The sequence below is a fragment of the Diadema antillarum genome, unplaced genomic scaffold, assembly GCF_040938485.1.
Source record: "Diadema antillarum isolate AM-2024a unplaced genomic scaffold, OU_Dant_1.0 seq00000839_RagTag, whole genome shotgun sequence".
NCBI lineage: Eukaryota > Metazoa > Echinodermata > Echinoidea > Diadematoida > Diadematidae > Diadema > Diadema antillarum.
Window position 1 is genome coordinate 1,046,065 of NW_027271715.1, and position 15,571 is coordinate 1,061,635.

The window sequence follows — 15,571 nt, forward strand, 5'->3', positions numbered from 1 at the left end:
AGAATGGAGTCACAACCGTCTTCTTTCCTTTGCTAGATGTTCAATGCTGCCGCTCAAAAATATTTAAAGCATGTGCCAAACAGGATCTGCTGCGCAGATACGACGACAATTGACTCATGTCTCATTGCATAATCACCAGCCACTTTCAAAGGAAGATATGTCTTTGTGATGGTAATCACTTTTCGCTATCCCTTCTTATAAAAGGTAGGTGGTACAGACAAGAGGATGCGCGAATAGAAATTGCGCAAAAAATGCTGAAATAGAGATGAAAATTACTCAACAGGGCATACCCGGGCACTAATCTGATATATCTATCAATAAAGAATTATACTTGAAGATTATTCCATATTAGTTTTATTTGTGGAAATTAAGTGGAAAAGTGATAAAACCAGCTTTCCAGGATGGTACAGGTTTAAACATTTTCACATGATACGGCTCTGATTTACACTTTCGCACACATTTCTGGACATGGTTGACTTCTTTTGTTGTACATGCTTTATCATTACGTGAAATTTCATTTCATTTAACAAATGAATAAGCAAAATATGGCCAACATTATGTTAACATTCAAAGTGAATCTTCAGATTGCTCAGCAAGACAGCGGCATCGAACATCGATCATCAAAGGCACAAATGCACCTGTGAAATTCTTTTGTACATCAATAGAAATCTGACAACTGTTTGAATAATTACTGCCAGTTGGAACTCCAACTCTTAAACCTCCTTGGTAATACAAATACCACTTAAGACATGTCCTGTACAATTTACACCTCAACAACTAAGACAGAGTATGAGAGCATGGGAGAAATAGAGTTCAATTTTCTTTTAGCTACACATTTTGCACATTGCTCTCATGACAAAGTCTGCGAAAAAGCCAGTAAGGTATTTCAAGATTATTTTCCCCCCCCCCCAAAAAAAAAACAAGGCAATCGCCAAATTGTGTCTCGCCCATTCGCGTACAAGGAATTAATATTTTTTATAACTCCCAGAAGTTAATTGACCTGCTTATGACCTTTAACCTTGTGGTGACCTTCAACACCCTAAGGGACATTTACCATCCAAGTTTGGTCACAAACGGACAAAGGGATCAAAAGTAATGAGCCATAATCGAAACGCGCCATAAAAACTTAACATTGGGCCCTAAAAATTTGTTGACCCCTTTCTGTGACCTCTGACCTTGTGATGACCTTTAACTCCCCAAGGGACATCTACCGTCCAAGTTTGGTCACAAACGGACATAGGGATCAAAAGTTATGAGCCACAATCAAAACGTGCCCTAAAACATAACATTGGGCCCTAAAAGTTTGTTGACCCCTGTCTTTGACCTTGTGACGACCTTTTATCTCCCCAAGGGACATCTTCCATCCAAGTTTGGTCACAAACAGACTAAGGGATCAGAAGTTATGAGCCATAAACAAAATGCGCCCCAAAAGTTCGTTGACCCCCGTCTGTAACCTTTGACCGTGTGGTTATACCTTCAACTTCCCAAGAGACATCTACCATCATTCACCCAAGTTTGATTGCCATTGTAGCAACATGTGCCGAGTTACGTGTGATAAGAGAGTCTTGCAAGTAAACTTTAACGTATGACCTCAATGACCTTTGACCTTATCATGTGACCTCTTACGGCACCATAACATGAAGGTACCCCCAGTGCATCCATCACCCAAGTTTGATTGCCATTGTAGCAACATGTGTCGAGTTATGTGTGATAAGAGTCTTGCAAGTAAACTTTAACGTATGACCTCAAATGACCTTTGACCTTATCCTGTGACCTCCAACGGCACCATAACATGAAGGTACCCCCAGTGCATCTATGACCCAAGTTAGGTTGTAATCCAAGCAACTTATGTGAAGTTATTTGTCAAAAGAGAGTCTTGCAGGTAATCTTTAACATAGAAAAGAGAGTCTTGCACATACTCTTTAATATATGACCTCAAATGACCTTTGACATCATCACATGACCTCCGACAACACCGTAACATGAAGATACCCCTAGTGCTTCTATCACCCAAGTGTGGCTGCCATTGCTGTAACAGTTGCCAAGTTATGCATCATAAGAGAGTCTTGCAGGTAAACTTTAACATTTGTGACGGACGACGGATGGACAACGGACGGACGATGGACGGACGATGGATGGACGACGGACGGACGCCATTTGGATCCCTTAGTCTCGCCTTCACCTCCGGTGGGCGAGACAAAAAGGAATATAATTGACTGCTGTAAAAACAACATGGCTGTGAGTAAACCCAGGCAAAAACACATACCCTAACTTTACCAAGAAAAGTACAGTGTATGCAGAATATAACACACACAATATTCATTAAGGACAGACTTGCTAATGCCCAGCAAATTTGAAATCATGATATATTCCAGATTTTAGCAACATACCTCTCTCTTAATACTGCCACTCCATGATTTCAAGCTATGACATATACAAACTGTGAATACACAGTCACGTCTTTCACACACAATAATCTGTAGGCCCCTGTAATATATCAAGAAGTACTTGCGTGACAGTGTGGACAATATTAAGGCAACATTGTGTCACAATTTTTCTCCCATTATCTTTGCACTGAAATGGTAAAACCACTTATTTTTCATCACGACAATAACAACAAAGACACAAAATACTTATCCAACAGATTTCAGTATGACAATTAACGCTGAAAACATAATTCCCATAAGAGCTAAAAATTCATCTCCCACCATTTGGAACTTGGATCTACAAGAAAACAAAAAAAAAAACAAAAAAAAAAAAACAACATGTCTGCCTGACCCATTTTGCCAGGATCACAAGTCACTTGAAGGTATTTTGAGATCAAAAGCGTGAAGCATACTCAACTTTAATTCTAAGCATCCTCCCCATTCACTTGCAGGTACAATAGGTAGGATGATACCAGTATGTGATGATCAACATGTGCCCTAGCAGTAGCATTACATCACATGCAATTTATAACAAGCTGCGAATGCAATTTATTCTCGTGCAATGGATAAAGTACCTACTGATATGGTTTAGTATACCACGATCGAGAATGATCTGAGACTGTCATACTTCCAGCGTACATTTTGGGGTAACAATTTGTATTTTGTTGCTACCCCACTGAAAATGCGTTATTGCAGCATTGTTTCACACATTTCATATGCGTACGTCTTTCTATCAAGGCAAAAATAAACAATTGCTGCAACTACAGCGGTATATACATATAGAAACTCTGGTTTTACCTTTAACAACCATGATTATAACAAATACAATGTATACCTACATTGCACTCAGCATCTGAAAATGACAACAGCACAGTGAAACAAGACAAAGGCAGTGATTCTTAAGCACTTTCTTTCCTGCTCTCTGAGGTACAGCTGTACAAGCACAAGTTGCAGTCCGACCTCTCCTATCCGGCCTCCCTTAATCCAGGTCTAGGGCAATAACCCCCTGATCAATTACCCCGGACCCTTCCCCTGGACCTAATCCTTATCCTAATCCTGAACCTAATCCTAACCCTAACCCTAACCCAAACTCCTAAACCCTAAACCTAACCTAAAATTGCGATCTCAGTGTGATTTTTTTTCTCCCATCTAATAATTACGGGGAAAAGGGGGATTTAAAACTCAAACAAAACTCCTACACAAACTCAAATAAATTACACATTATCCCCAACATAATAAACATACATTGTACATTCACATCTAATTTTCATCTAAATAACATTCATTAGACATTCACTACTCCCAAATTACAGCAGGAACACGGACAGAAAACTTTTCAGTACATCAAGGCACGGGGCAGGCGATCATTCATTGAGCAAATTATCAGAGAATTCTGAACACAGACCAGCTGAGGAGGATGTGACATGTTCACACAAATTTGATACATGAACATGTACAGTAGCTACTTCGTGGGTAGGCAGCTGCGTGTATTAAACATCGAGTCTCCCATATCCGGCCAAATCCTTTATCTGGATGAGCGCCGGTCCCGACTTGTCTGTATAGGAGAGGTCAGACTGTAGTTTCCCTGGCTTTGGATTAGTAAGGCTAAGGGTACGTTCGAGCGCTCTCCTAAAGCGAACTGTACCATACCGTACCCGTGGCAGAGGAGCGCTCGATCGCTCCTAAAAAGTGTACCATACCGTACTGTACCGAGCCAAAAGTGGACCACTTCCCGATGTGCTCCAAAAGCGTACCAAAGCGTACCAAAAGTTCGCTGTAAAGTATGCGCGTATCATGCACATACATCACAATGCAAAAACATAATTCTCTTTGTTCGGGACAGCTGTAAAGTAGTTCAAGCAACAGGTGTCGAATGACATTCTTGCTACAAACAAGCGTGACCTTTTCTAAAAATAACTTGTGAGGTATGCTTTCTCCACAGAGCGCTCAAACGCTCCAAAACTGGCACAGTTCGGTAGGCCTACGGTATGCTCTGGTTCAGTTCGCTTTGGTTCGCTTTTGAGCACTCGAACGCACCCGATGTCACTTTCTCATTAATGTTAACCTAATGCTGTGTTTTCTCTTTCACATTGACATACTGGATTTTTTTACATTGTTGTGATGTCTTTAGCAGTATTTGTGCATGTATGTTATATCAAGTGAGAAAGAAAGAAAGAAAGAAAGGAATAAAGGAATGAAGGAAGGAAGGACGGAATGAAGGAAGGACGGAATGAAGGAATGAAGGAAGGATGGAATGAGGGAAGGACGGACGCAATGAAGGAAGGAATGAATGAAGGAATGAATGAATGAAGGAAGGAATGAATGAATGAATGAAGGAATGAATGAAGAAAGGAAGGAGGAAAGGAATGAATGAAGGAATGAATGAAGAAAGCAAGGAAGGAAGGAGGAAAGGAATGAATGAATGAATGAAGGAATGAATGAAGCAATGAATGAAGGAATGAATGAAGAAAGGAAGGAAGGAGGAAAGGAAGGAATGAAGGAATGAATGAAGGAATGAATGAAGAAAGGATGGAATGAATGAATTAATGAAGGAATGAATGAAGGAATGAATGAATGAAGAAAGGAAGGAAGGAAGGAGGAAAGGAAGGAAGGAAGGACGGAATGAAGCAATGAAGGAAGGAATGAAGGAAGGACGGAATGAAGGAATGAAAGAAGGAATGAATGAATGAATGAATGGATGAATGAAGGAATGAAGGAATGAAAGAATGAAGGAATGATGGAATGAATGAAGGATGGAAGGAAGGCATAAAGAAAGAAAGAAACAAACAAAGAATTAATGAATGAATAAATTAATGAATTAATTTGAAAGAATGAACAAATGAATAAATACATACATTGTTACAGAAGCTTCAGAGTAGAAGAAATACTTCACATTGAAACATGCCATCTGAATATTAATACTGCCTTACCAACATTTCAACGGTGCCAAAGAATAAGAAAGATTTTCAAAGAAAGAACTCGGGCTTATGTAGATAATATCTTTTGATTCTTCTTGAATGACACCTATGAAATAATTGATGTTTAGCAAGCAGATCATTAACAGTGGAGCAAGCTGAAGGTATTGTTTATCATTTGCAGATGAAACAAAAACCCAGCTTTAGTGCTTCAAAACAGTTCTAAAATGTGAGGTAGGGATAAAAACAACCAATATTAAAATGTGAATCAATATATTTAATGTTAAGTATTGCAAAATATACAAAATGTGAATAGATATACAGTTAAACTCGCATAAGTCGATCTTCTCGGGACTGAGCAAAACACATCGACTTAGGCGATTTTCGACTTGTACGTTAGTCGAAAAAAATCGACTTAACAACAGTTACACCACACGTACATTATGTATAAATGTACATGTATGTTGTCTGCTCTGGAGGTGAGAGCTGGAGAGGTGTGCCGCAGCACGGGTCGCCTGGCAGGGCCGTGGCTAACTTTGCATGGACAGTACATTTACGGTATTGGCACAGGTCCGATTACTTTACACCCTTGTTAAACCTTGGGGAAGTGAATATGAACGATATTTGAGCAGTGATTGATTCCAGTTTACCATACCGTGGCTTGAAATGCGTGTAGAGGTGTAATTCTGATTTACCCGTGCCCGTAACTTTCCCCCTACTTTCCGCTTTGAAAACTCAGCAGCTTCATCCATCCACTGCACAGCGCAGACTGCAAACATACACAGACTATACACAGCCTAGTAGCTGTACGTACGTAGCGCGACAGGGCTGTACCAGTGGACCTCCAAACACGAAGAGAGTTCAACAATCGCATGCGATCGCTTTGAATTTTGATACTTTATATCATTTTTTTTTGTCACCTGTCTGATCGGACTAGGTCTTATGTAAACAAAAACTGGCGTCTCGTGATTTTGATAGTGATTTATTGCACAGTAAAATCTTATTCGACTTAGGCACAGTGAATTTAATGGATTTTCCGTGACAGTGTTCTTGGAATTTCATCGACTTAGGCGAGTATTCGACTTACAAAATTCGACTTGTGAGTGAATTGATACACGTAAGTCAATTGGGAAAAATCGGGACTTTTTAAAATCATCGACTTGCGCGATTATTCGACATATGCGATGTCGACTTAGGCGAGTTTAACTGTACATGTAATAAGATTGTTTCTTGACTATTAACTGTCTACAGTTATGGTTTATTGAGAAAAATAGTGATATCTCCTTATATTTTAGGCTTAATTGCAAAATTCTTTTATGGAAGGATGTTTTGTGATACAACTGACCTACACATATGCATCAAATGTGATACAACTTGAACATTTTTTTTTCTTTAAATCACTGCTCCCAATGGTAAACAATACCTTCAAATACTGTATGTCTACACTGAAACAATACTTGATTAACTACATGTACTGTATACACTGTTATTTTCGCGTACAGATATTTTCGCGAATGAGGAGGTCACGGACATTTTCGCGAGATGTTGTTTTCGCGAATTGACACAGAGGCCTAAATAAGCACACTACTACGTTAGCGTATGGTGACATTTTCGCGTGTTGTTAAATTCGCAGTCCAACTGAGATTCGCGAAATTCGTGAAAATTAAACCCTCGCGAAAACAACAGCTTACACAGTATTCATGTATAGCTGTACATTTGTATATCAGAATAATGACAAATATTATGAATAAGCCAATCAATTGGGGTAAACTCTGTCTGAAATTCAAATCAGCTCAAGACTAACTACATAAAGCAAAATAAATTGAGAGGAACTATCACAGCATCTTCAATCTTCTTTACCTTAAAACAGTCATAATTCTAAAATCAGTACAATTCCCATTATACCTTTCATGATCAAAGGCAAAGCTATTAATAATCATAGAATATATATTTTGACAAATCTACAAATGCCCATTTGAGTACAGCATTACACATTTGTGTATTAATACAACCCTTCACTACCAGCTATCACGATGCAGGATAACAGCTTGGAGATTGCAAAAACTAGCAAATGGTCCTGAATAATTCATCGCCATTTTCTCTGACAGCACCGTGATGAGAAGCTCCTCTGGTAAGGTTAGCAAGAGTTTGAAATATCATCTGAATAGTGCTATATCTGCCATCTCACCACACTCTTGGTACTGGTTCAATTTCTAAATCTTAACCCGTTGAGGATGGGCTGATTTTGCTACAACACGCATTTCCCATAGAGCTCTGCCCAAGTATACTCGGGACTCGTCCTCAACGGGTTAATATTTGATGATCATCTTTCTGCAGCTACAGGTGGTCAATTGAGCTCTATTCAACATGAGATATCATAATCAGGATATTATTCTGCACTACACAAGGTGATATTGCAGTAATTGTTTCAGTAAGAATCAATGTCCAGGGACTTCCTATTACACAGTGTTTGTGTTGACAAGCTATTTTGACAGAAAAAAAACCAAAACATGTCATCAACTAATAATGATTTTGGTTGTAAAACAGTTAAATAGACAACCTTTTGGGTGGATAATATGCTATCTAGACTGGTTGATATCTAATTTGTTTTAATTATGCTATAATTGCATTTTTCTCATATTTTGTTTCTCTTACACAAGATGTAAGGAATATTACACACATAGAGCTGAGGTATCTATGGGTCCTGTATGCTAAAATACAGTGGCACTGCACAATAGTAAGTAGTTGCCATGGCAACAGGTTGACCATGCCCCAGTTTGGCTGTATACATCCGTTTGTAGGGTAAGCCATGGCATCTACAATATTCTTTGCTTGCATAGTTGCAGATGTCTTTATGAAGCACAAACCTGAAAAACACATGTTAGGGTACAGTCAATCAAAATGGGCACACATGATGATAATCTTTTTTTCCTCCCATAGTTTGAAAAGAACTCGTCCTAATCTCTTATGCCTGAGCCATAAAGTTGCATTTCATATTTACATAATGATTGCTACATATTTCACAAAGTGTCAATGATTTGTAAAACAAAAAACATTTTAAGTTAATGCAGAATATATGAAAATTTCATCTCATTATTATGATGTTAATAGTTGTCAGACATATTATGTTTGACATAGTATTGTTATTTCTTTCTAATGACCTTCACCACACACATACATGCATACTCTCACACACATACACACAGAAAAAAAAAATATATATATGTATATATGTCTAACATGTAATCACTTCTGTTGTGAGCTGTTTCTCAATTTTTTCATCATTTTTCATCATTTCTGATATCCTGCCATTCTGAGTTGATTTCACACTTTACATTCAACAACCCCTGCTTCTCCATTCTGGCCTTTAAAAACAAACAAACAAACAAAAAACAAACAAAACAAAACAAACAAACAACAACAACGGCACGGGGAAAATGGAACATGAGGATGCTGAGGGTAAAGATGCCTTCCCAAGCAGCCAGTATCTCCATTCAGTGATGATTAGAGCCGTTGCCATGGCAATCATTCTCCGCCACTCCATTTCCAAGGGCGCCCTCTACTGCCGTGCCATTAGCCCAGAGGGTCTTCTTGTCTGGTGAGGTCAGTATGTAGACGCCGTTCTCTTCGGCAACTTGCCATGCCACCAGACAGAAGTACCTCATGTAGTCCAAGAAGGATACGACCTTTGACATAAGGTGAGAGGAAACAAGAGAATAAGATGAGGACGTCCTCTGCATGTCTGTTACTTTTTACTGAAAAGAAAGAGCAATGATCATATGTGACCTGCTACAACAAAAGGATCCTTAAAGGACAAGTTCACCCTCATAAACATAAGGATTGAGAGAATGTAGCAATATTAGTAGAACACATCATTGAAAGTTTGAGGAAAATCGGACAACCCGTTCAAAAGTTATGAATTTTTGAAGTTTTTGTGTAGTAACCGCTGGATGAGAAGACTACTGCAGTGTATGAATAACTTAGATGTCACATGCGTACAACAATATAAGGAAAATATAAAGAGAATTTCACAAAATTCCATCTTTTGAAAAAAGTACATATTCCCTTGACTCGTTCCCGACATATGTTAGGGGTAATATTATTCCCCCTGCTTTTAGAAAGAGACAAGTCAAGTGCTCTTTTATTATGAGAAAAAAGTGAAAATATGTTGAATTTTCTTTACATTTTCTTTATCCTGTTGTACGCATATGACTCACAAGCTGTAGTAGTCTCCTCATCCAGCGGTTCCAACACAAAAATTTTAAAAATTCATAACTTTTGCATCGATTGTCCAATTTTCCTCAAACTTTCACTGATGTGTTCTACTAATATTGTTGCATTTTCTCAATCCTTATGTTTATGAAGGTGAACTTGTCCTTTAAGTCGCCGACGGCTGAGCCGAAAAAAATCGAGTTTGAAGTCACATCATCAAAATTGGTCAAAACCATGGGATTTCTGTTTTTGGCATAATTTTGTAATCTAATGTTTTGGCTATCATATGCCGAAATTTCGAAGCTAAATGATCAAAGGAAGGCAAGAAATCAGCATTTTTCTGGGCCATGATTTTCCGACTTTCAATTTAGCAGAAACGTGTCCGAAGATTTGGATTTAGCGCCGCAGCTAGACTCTGCCCCTAGCAGCGAGGGAGTGATCTTATTGGTCAGTGCATGGCATCCTGATTACTGATTGGTTGTGCGTAGATTGCCGGCGCTAAGCTTGAATGAACATCGCGGAGGTTGCTAGGAGCATGCCTTCTAATGTCAAGCGGTGAAAACTGTCCCGCCCCCCTTGATCATGATAGCGTCAGAAGGAAAACTTTGAAGGCGTTTTTCTCGAAACTATGATTTCCTCAACCACTTGACATGCGCTAATAAAATCATTAATATCTCTGCAACCAAATACTTTTAAGAGTTGTGCTATATATGAAATTAAAGTAAAAGAGTATAAAAGGGAATAGTATCATGCCATTTTCAGAAAATTGTCCTCCCCCGATTTTCGGATCCTTTTGTTGTAGCGGGTCACATACATGTATCTTCTACATGTTTTTGCTTAGATGGATGCAAAATTGACTAAGTTTACCCATTTCACCTATTTTCAGTCTTTTGAATCTTCTGGAAATATAGGGTTAATGAACTTGGGAGTTCAAGCTACGCATATTTGAGGTTTGCATACACGCTCTAAAGCATGTTGAGGTTTGCATACGCCCTCTAAAGCGAGGTTTGCATACACGCTCTATTAAAAGCATGTCGAGGTTTGCATACGCGCTCTAAAGCATGTTGAGGTTTGCATACGCGCTCTAAAGCGTGTTGAGGTTTGCATACGCGCTCTAAAATGCGTGCTCTGCTCGGGTGAGGTGCCTGGCAGCTGAAAGTTGATGACGCAAACAAAAGGCTTCTATATTGGGAAATTGGGCGATTTTCAGCATGCATGTATGCTATGGTGGAAATCAATGATTTCTACAAAAAAAACAAGATCAGTGGTGGAAATGAGCGGCTTGGCAGAGGTCTGCACTCTCACAGTGCTCTCCTAGTTGTAGATGTTATTATAACTACAGTAAGCCGACAGATGTCCAAACTCAACAACTACATTGTACCTTCCTTTCTTACCTAGACAAAAGACAGAATGATATATTACATACCAGAACGATGGGACAGAGGACCAATGTGTCCAGCGGTGATCCCAGGACAGAATTGACCAGCAGGACAAGAAGCCCCAGGTAGGCAGAATTTGTGAAGGTCATCTCTGCCTTTACAATGTGCATGGTCTGGGATTAAGGGTCAAACACACAATGAATAATAAGAATAATGAAATACATGAATACATGAATACTTGAATGAATAAATGAATGAATGAATGAATGTATGTATGTATGTATGAACAAATGACTGACTGACTGACTGACTGAATGAATGAATGAATGTATGAATGAATATATGAATGAATACATGTATGTATGTATGTATGAATGAATGAATGAATGAATGTATGTATGTATGTATGTATGTATGAATGAATGAATGAATGAATGAATGAATGAATGAATGAATGAATGAATGAATGAATGAATGAATGTATGTATGTATGTATGTACTAAAAGTACAAATGACTGACTGATTGAATGAATTTATGAATGAATGAATGAATGAATGTATGTACACTGTATGTATGTATGAATGAATGAATGAACGTATGTATGAATGAATGAATGTATGAATGAATGAATGAATGTATGAATGAATGAATGAATGTATGAATGAATGAATGAATGTATGAATGTATGAATGTATGAATGAATACAACAGAGATTAATCATTGAATAAATGGGACAAATAAATAGATGAGGGGATTATATCATCTTTCATGCAAATGTAATACAATTATACTTTGCTGTGAGTGTTCAATCTGGGCAGAGGTGAATCCAAAGTAGTACAGTTGAACCTCTTGTATCCGGACAAGTCGGGACCGGGGCTCATCCGGATAAGGGATTTGGTCGGATACAGGAGACTCAATGCTTTATACATGTACAAATTTTGTACATATACATACACATGTACTGATGTAGCCCATTGTAGTACCACATGTAGTAAGGTGTATACTGCAACCTTTTCATTGCTACACTCAGTAACAGACCCCAAAATAGAGGTTCGTGTTTGCACGAATGAAATCATTTTCTTTTATTAATTCTTGGGATGATTTACCTAAATAATTATTAAGAAAGGTATCAAGTAGATAATCTGTCCATGTCCTTGCGATGATTTGGGGATGTTTGGGGATGTTAAAATGTCTGAAGGTAAGCAATTTGGAAGGAAATGTGATGTAATGCATGTTATTCATGTTGGAAGTAATATGTTATTCATGTGTGTTTGTGTAGGAGTTCTCAAGGAGTTGGGAATCCCCCTTTCCTCCCGTAATTATTTTTTTTTTAAAGTCACGGCGAGATTGCGTCCGTATAATAGAGAGATCCGGATAAAGGGAGGCCGGATAAGAGAGGTTCAACTGTACTCTTCACTGAAGGATGCACCTGAAGTGAATACTACTACTGGAGGCACTGAGGCCCATACTTTTAACCAGAAACTAAATATTAGGCGGAGAAAATTTGTTCTATATTTTGGATCAAACATTCGAACAAAAGGATGGACAAAATAAGGCAAGAAGTAATTTAGTGGATGCAATGTAGAGGGTTCCTACAATGACGCTATGTAACAGTGATGATGTCACAACCAGAGATTATAAAAGCACACACAGTGCACCACTGAGCACACTTTAGTAGTCTTTGGTCATGCTTGCATTGTGATATCCTTTTAAAAATAATGCACTATTTGGAAAATGTTGTCATAGAAAGTGATGTCATCTTCCACATACATGTATTATACAACAAAGTGTCAAACAGGCCAACATTCTGAAATAGTTACAAATGCATAAAATTATGTGAAGCTCTTTAAACAAATAACTATAGAGGATGAATTTTTGATCCAAAATATGCTACTAATGTACTCACAATGATTTTTGTAGCGATCTTTGCAGCAGCAGTTCCAATGATGAGCATGAAGACGCAGGGTTGTTGGTAGATAGATTCACTTCCCGGTGAGACCCAGAGTAGGACTGTCAGACCGACAAGCGCCACCATTGGGTAGATAGGGGGCAGTTTTCTAGAGTCCTGGATAAAAAGCATTTACGTGTCAGTGTGTTCTAACACAGCTTGTTAATACATGTATATCCTATAGGAGATATAATTATACAAAGTATAACTCCGGCTCAGCTTCTGTTTTTTTTTGACCGATGTAGGGCAGGCAAAACAAATCGAAAGTCATCTGTGTTGTCTAGTTTGACCAATAGTTCTGTGAGCTTCATTGCATGAAAATGGGAAATAAAGAACTTTAAATGTTTTGCCATAAATGTCTACAAGGCAAGTTTCCTGTACAATGATTCAAACTATTAGTAGTATACCATATACACGTACAGTAGGTTCCTTCACAAATGTGACTCGCCACAATGGTTTCAGGCAAAAGTCGCTAGAGCAAATTTCGTCCTGTAAGAGGGGTAACAAAATGTTGACCATTATTTATGTCAATTTTTTTTTTCTCACAGAAATAGAATCTTTGATATGTTTTCTACATCTACATTCTTTCAGTGAGCGAATCAGAAAGCCCTGTGGTGGCTACGGGCAGAGCTTAATTTGCTTGGATATTGTCTTTGAGCAAGAGGCGAATCTTTAAAGCCTGTTTCTCAAAACGGTACAGGAGAATACAAGTGTTTTATATCAATGCAAAGCTCAGGAAATGGGCAATTAAAAGTGTGATTCAATGAAAAAAAAAAAAAATCAAAATTCCAGACTTTCGCCTGAAACTGTTGTCTCCAGTCACAAATGTGGTTTCTCTTTACTGGTCGAATGGCATGGATTGAGTGTGATGGAAACAAAGGGAATTGTGAGTCTCTTACAGCAACAATGGGCCCTGTCTTGGTTGCCTTGGATGTGGGCTGTTGGGCGGTGTAGATTTCATGCAGCGTGGAAACCGTGCAACTGAGAAATGTGATCACACCGAAGCCAAGGATGAGATAACGCAGCTCCACACCAATCAACGGAGCCTGGTGGAGTGGAAACGTGAAGAATCTCGGCAAATGAGAAACATGCTACAGTACACAGAGAACAGTGTTAAAAGTCATGAATTATTCATTTATTCTTTATTACAAGAAACCATAATTATTGGTCGTGATCAGGTAGTGGACCACACTTCAATCTCCAAATCTCCAGATCAGTTCTATTGGCTTCTTTGGAACACAACAATCACAGGTTCTTATTTGGCTGGCTCCCCTTAATTGTGCTTGGTAGATAATTTCATACCAGTCATGCTGTTTCCCCCAACTGCATCAGAGCCAGACCAGATGACCGCTATCTGGTGGATTTAAGAGTTGCATCTCAGATGTGGTCCAGATATGGATTTAAAATCCCCACAGTCCAGCTCAGCAGCTCCCTTTATTTGGACCTGCTAGAGGTCTGTGAATCTGAGTGTGATGGTTGTAAATTCTTTGGAAGATTGCACTGGCTGGACCATCCAATGACCGCTGCTGGCTGCATACATCATGGTCAGCTTGTGGTCAGTGGTCAGCCTCTAGGTTGCCCTCTTTCACAGCCATGCTTGATTCAAGTCTTATTCAGACTGCAACGCCAACATTATCGATGCACAAAGTGGACACATGGATTAAATATCAAAAAGAAAACACTCATTTTAGTTCATGTTGCATTCTTACTAGTCATCTTTTTTTCATCATCTTGAGTGTTACTTAAAATTTTGTGTACTCTACTGTTGGAAACAGCAGAGAATGACTGAAGTTTGAATATCGATCCCACAATGCAATATTCATGACAGGTCCACATGTCCAAGTTTGAGTTCTGGATGTTGTCGAGAAAATTAAGCTAAAACAAAATGCATAATCCAAAGTGATGAAACGATGACAGAGTAAATCAGACGGGGATCTACTCAGTCGCAAATCTGACCCAGATGCGGATCAAATCCTTGGGGGGCAACTTGCCTCTCTGGGTTTAAGGCTTGACACAGCGGATGAGCTGGTAAAGAAAATAAAATGGATGGCAGTTGGTGTGAAGGGCACCATTCCCCTTTTGAACACAGATGCACTCTCTTACAGAGTGGCCAGGTACAATTTATATCTTACTACTTACCTTTCTAGCACAACCTCCTCGATGAGAGCCATCGACTTGTTTGCTAATAACTCTGTCGATTAGCTTGTAAGTAATATGTACCCTCGTCTACTTGACACCACACAATCCGGCTCTATTAAGCTGTTAGACATATCACTTAATTATGGATGGATGTTTGTACTTGAAGAAATCAGATAATGTGGACGATATATGTGAGGACTATCCAGCTTTAGCAGCTTCCGATTAATCAATTCACCCTTCTTCACTTCCCATATTTGAATGAACTTTTAAAATGGACAATAACAAGTATTAAGTCTCTTAGGTTTTGGTTTTATATGTAACTTTTGAAGTGTTTTATATGATTTTTAACTGTATGTTTATTTGTTGTATACTTATGCTTTGCAACTTTGCAATCCTGTGTGAACACATTTTGTTTTTCAAAGTCATGTCTATGTATACTCACACTGTATAGTCTTCAGACCTTTTGATGAATAAGATGACTAAAACTATTTGAATGAATGAATAAATAAACTAAGACCCGAGACCTGAGTGAATCATTTGATTGAGACTAT

At 38.6% G+C, this 15,571-nt stretch overlaps 1 protein-coding gene across 1 annotated transcript; it reads right to left on the bottom strand.

The window, feature by feature from the left end:
• Positions 1-8,835: 8,835 nt before the first annotated feature.
• On the bottom strand, positions 8,836-15,052 carry LOC139740177 (choline/ethanolaminephosphotransferase 1-like). Its single transcript, XM_071650765.1, has 5 exons — positions 15,021-15,052; positions 13,781-13,952; positions 12,840-12,998; positions 10,980-11,105; positions 8,836-9,027 (listed from the first exon to the last, which is right to left on the bottom strand). The coding sequence occupies exons 1-5, from the start codon at positions 15,050-15,052 to the stop codon at positions 8,836-8,838; spliced, it is 681 nt and encodes a 226-aa protein (XP_071506866.1).
• Between the last annotated feature and the right edge of the window lie 519 nt (positions 15,053-15,571).

Excerpts from the sequence above, each read along its gene's own strand:
- LOC139740177 (XM_071650765.1), bottom strand. The coding sequence starts at position 15,052 with ATGGCTCTCATCGAGGAGGTTGTGCTAGAAAG. Across the intron at positions 13,953-15,020 it reads GAGGAGGTTGTGCTAGAAAG|ATTCTTCACGTTTCCACTCC; the intron begins GTAAGTAGTAAG and ends TCATTTGCCGAG. Across the intron at positions 9,028-10,979 it reads TCCTCTGTCCCATCGTTCTG|GTCGTATCCTTCTTGGACTA; the intron begins GTATGTAATATA and ends CTTATGTCAAAG.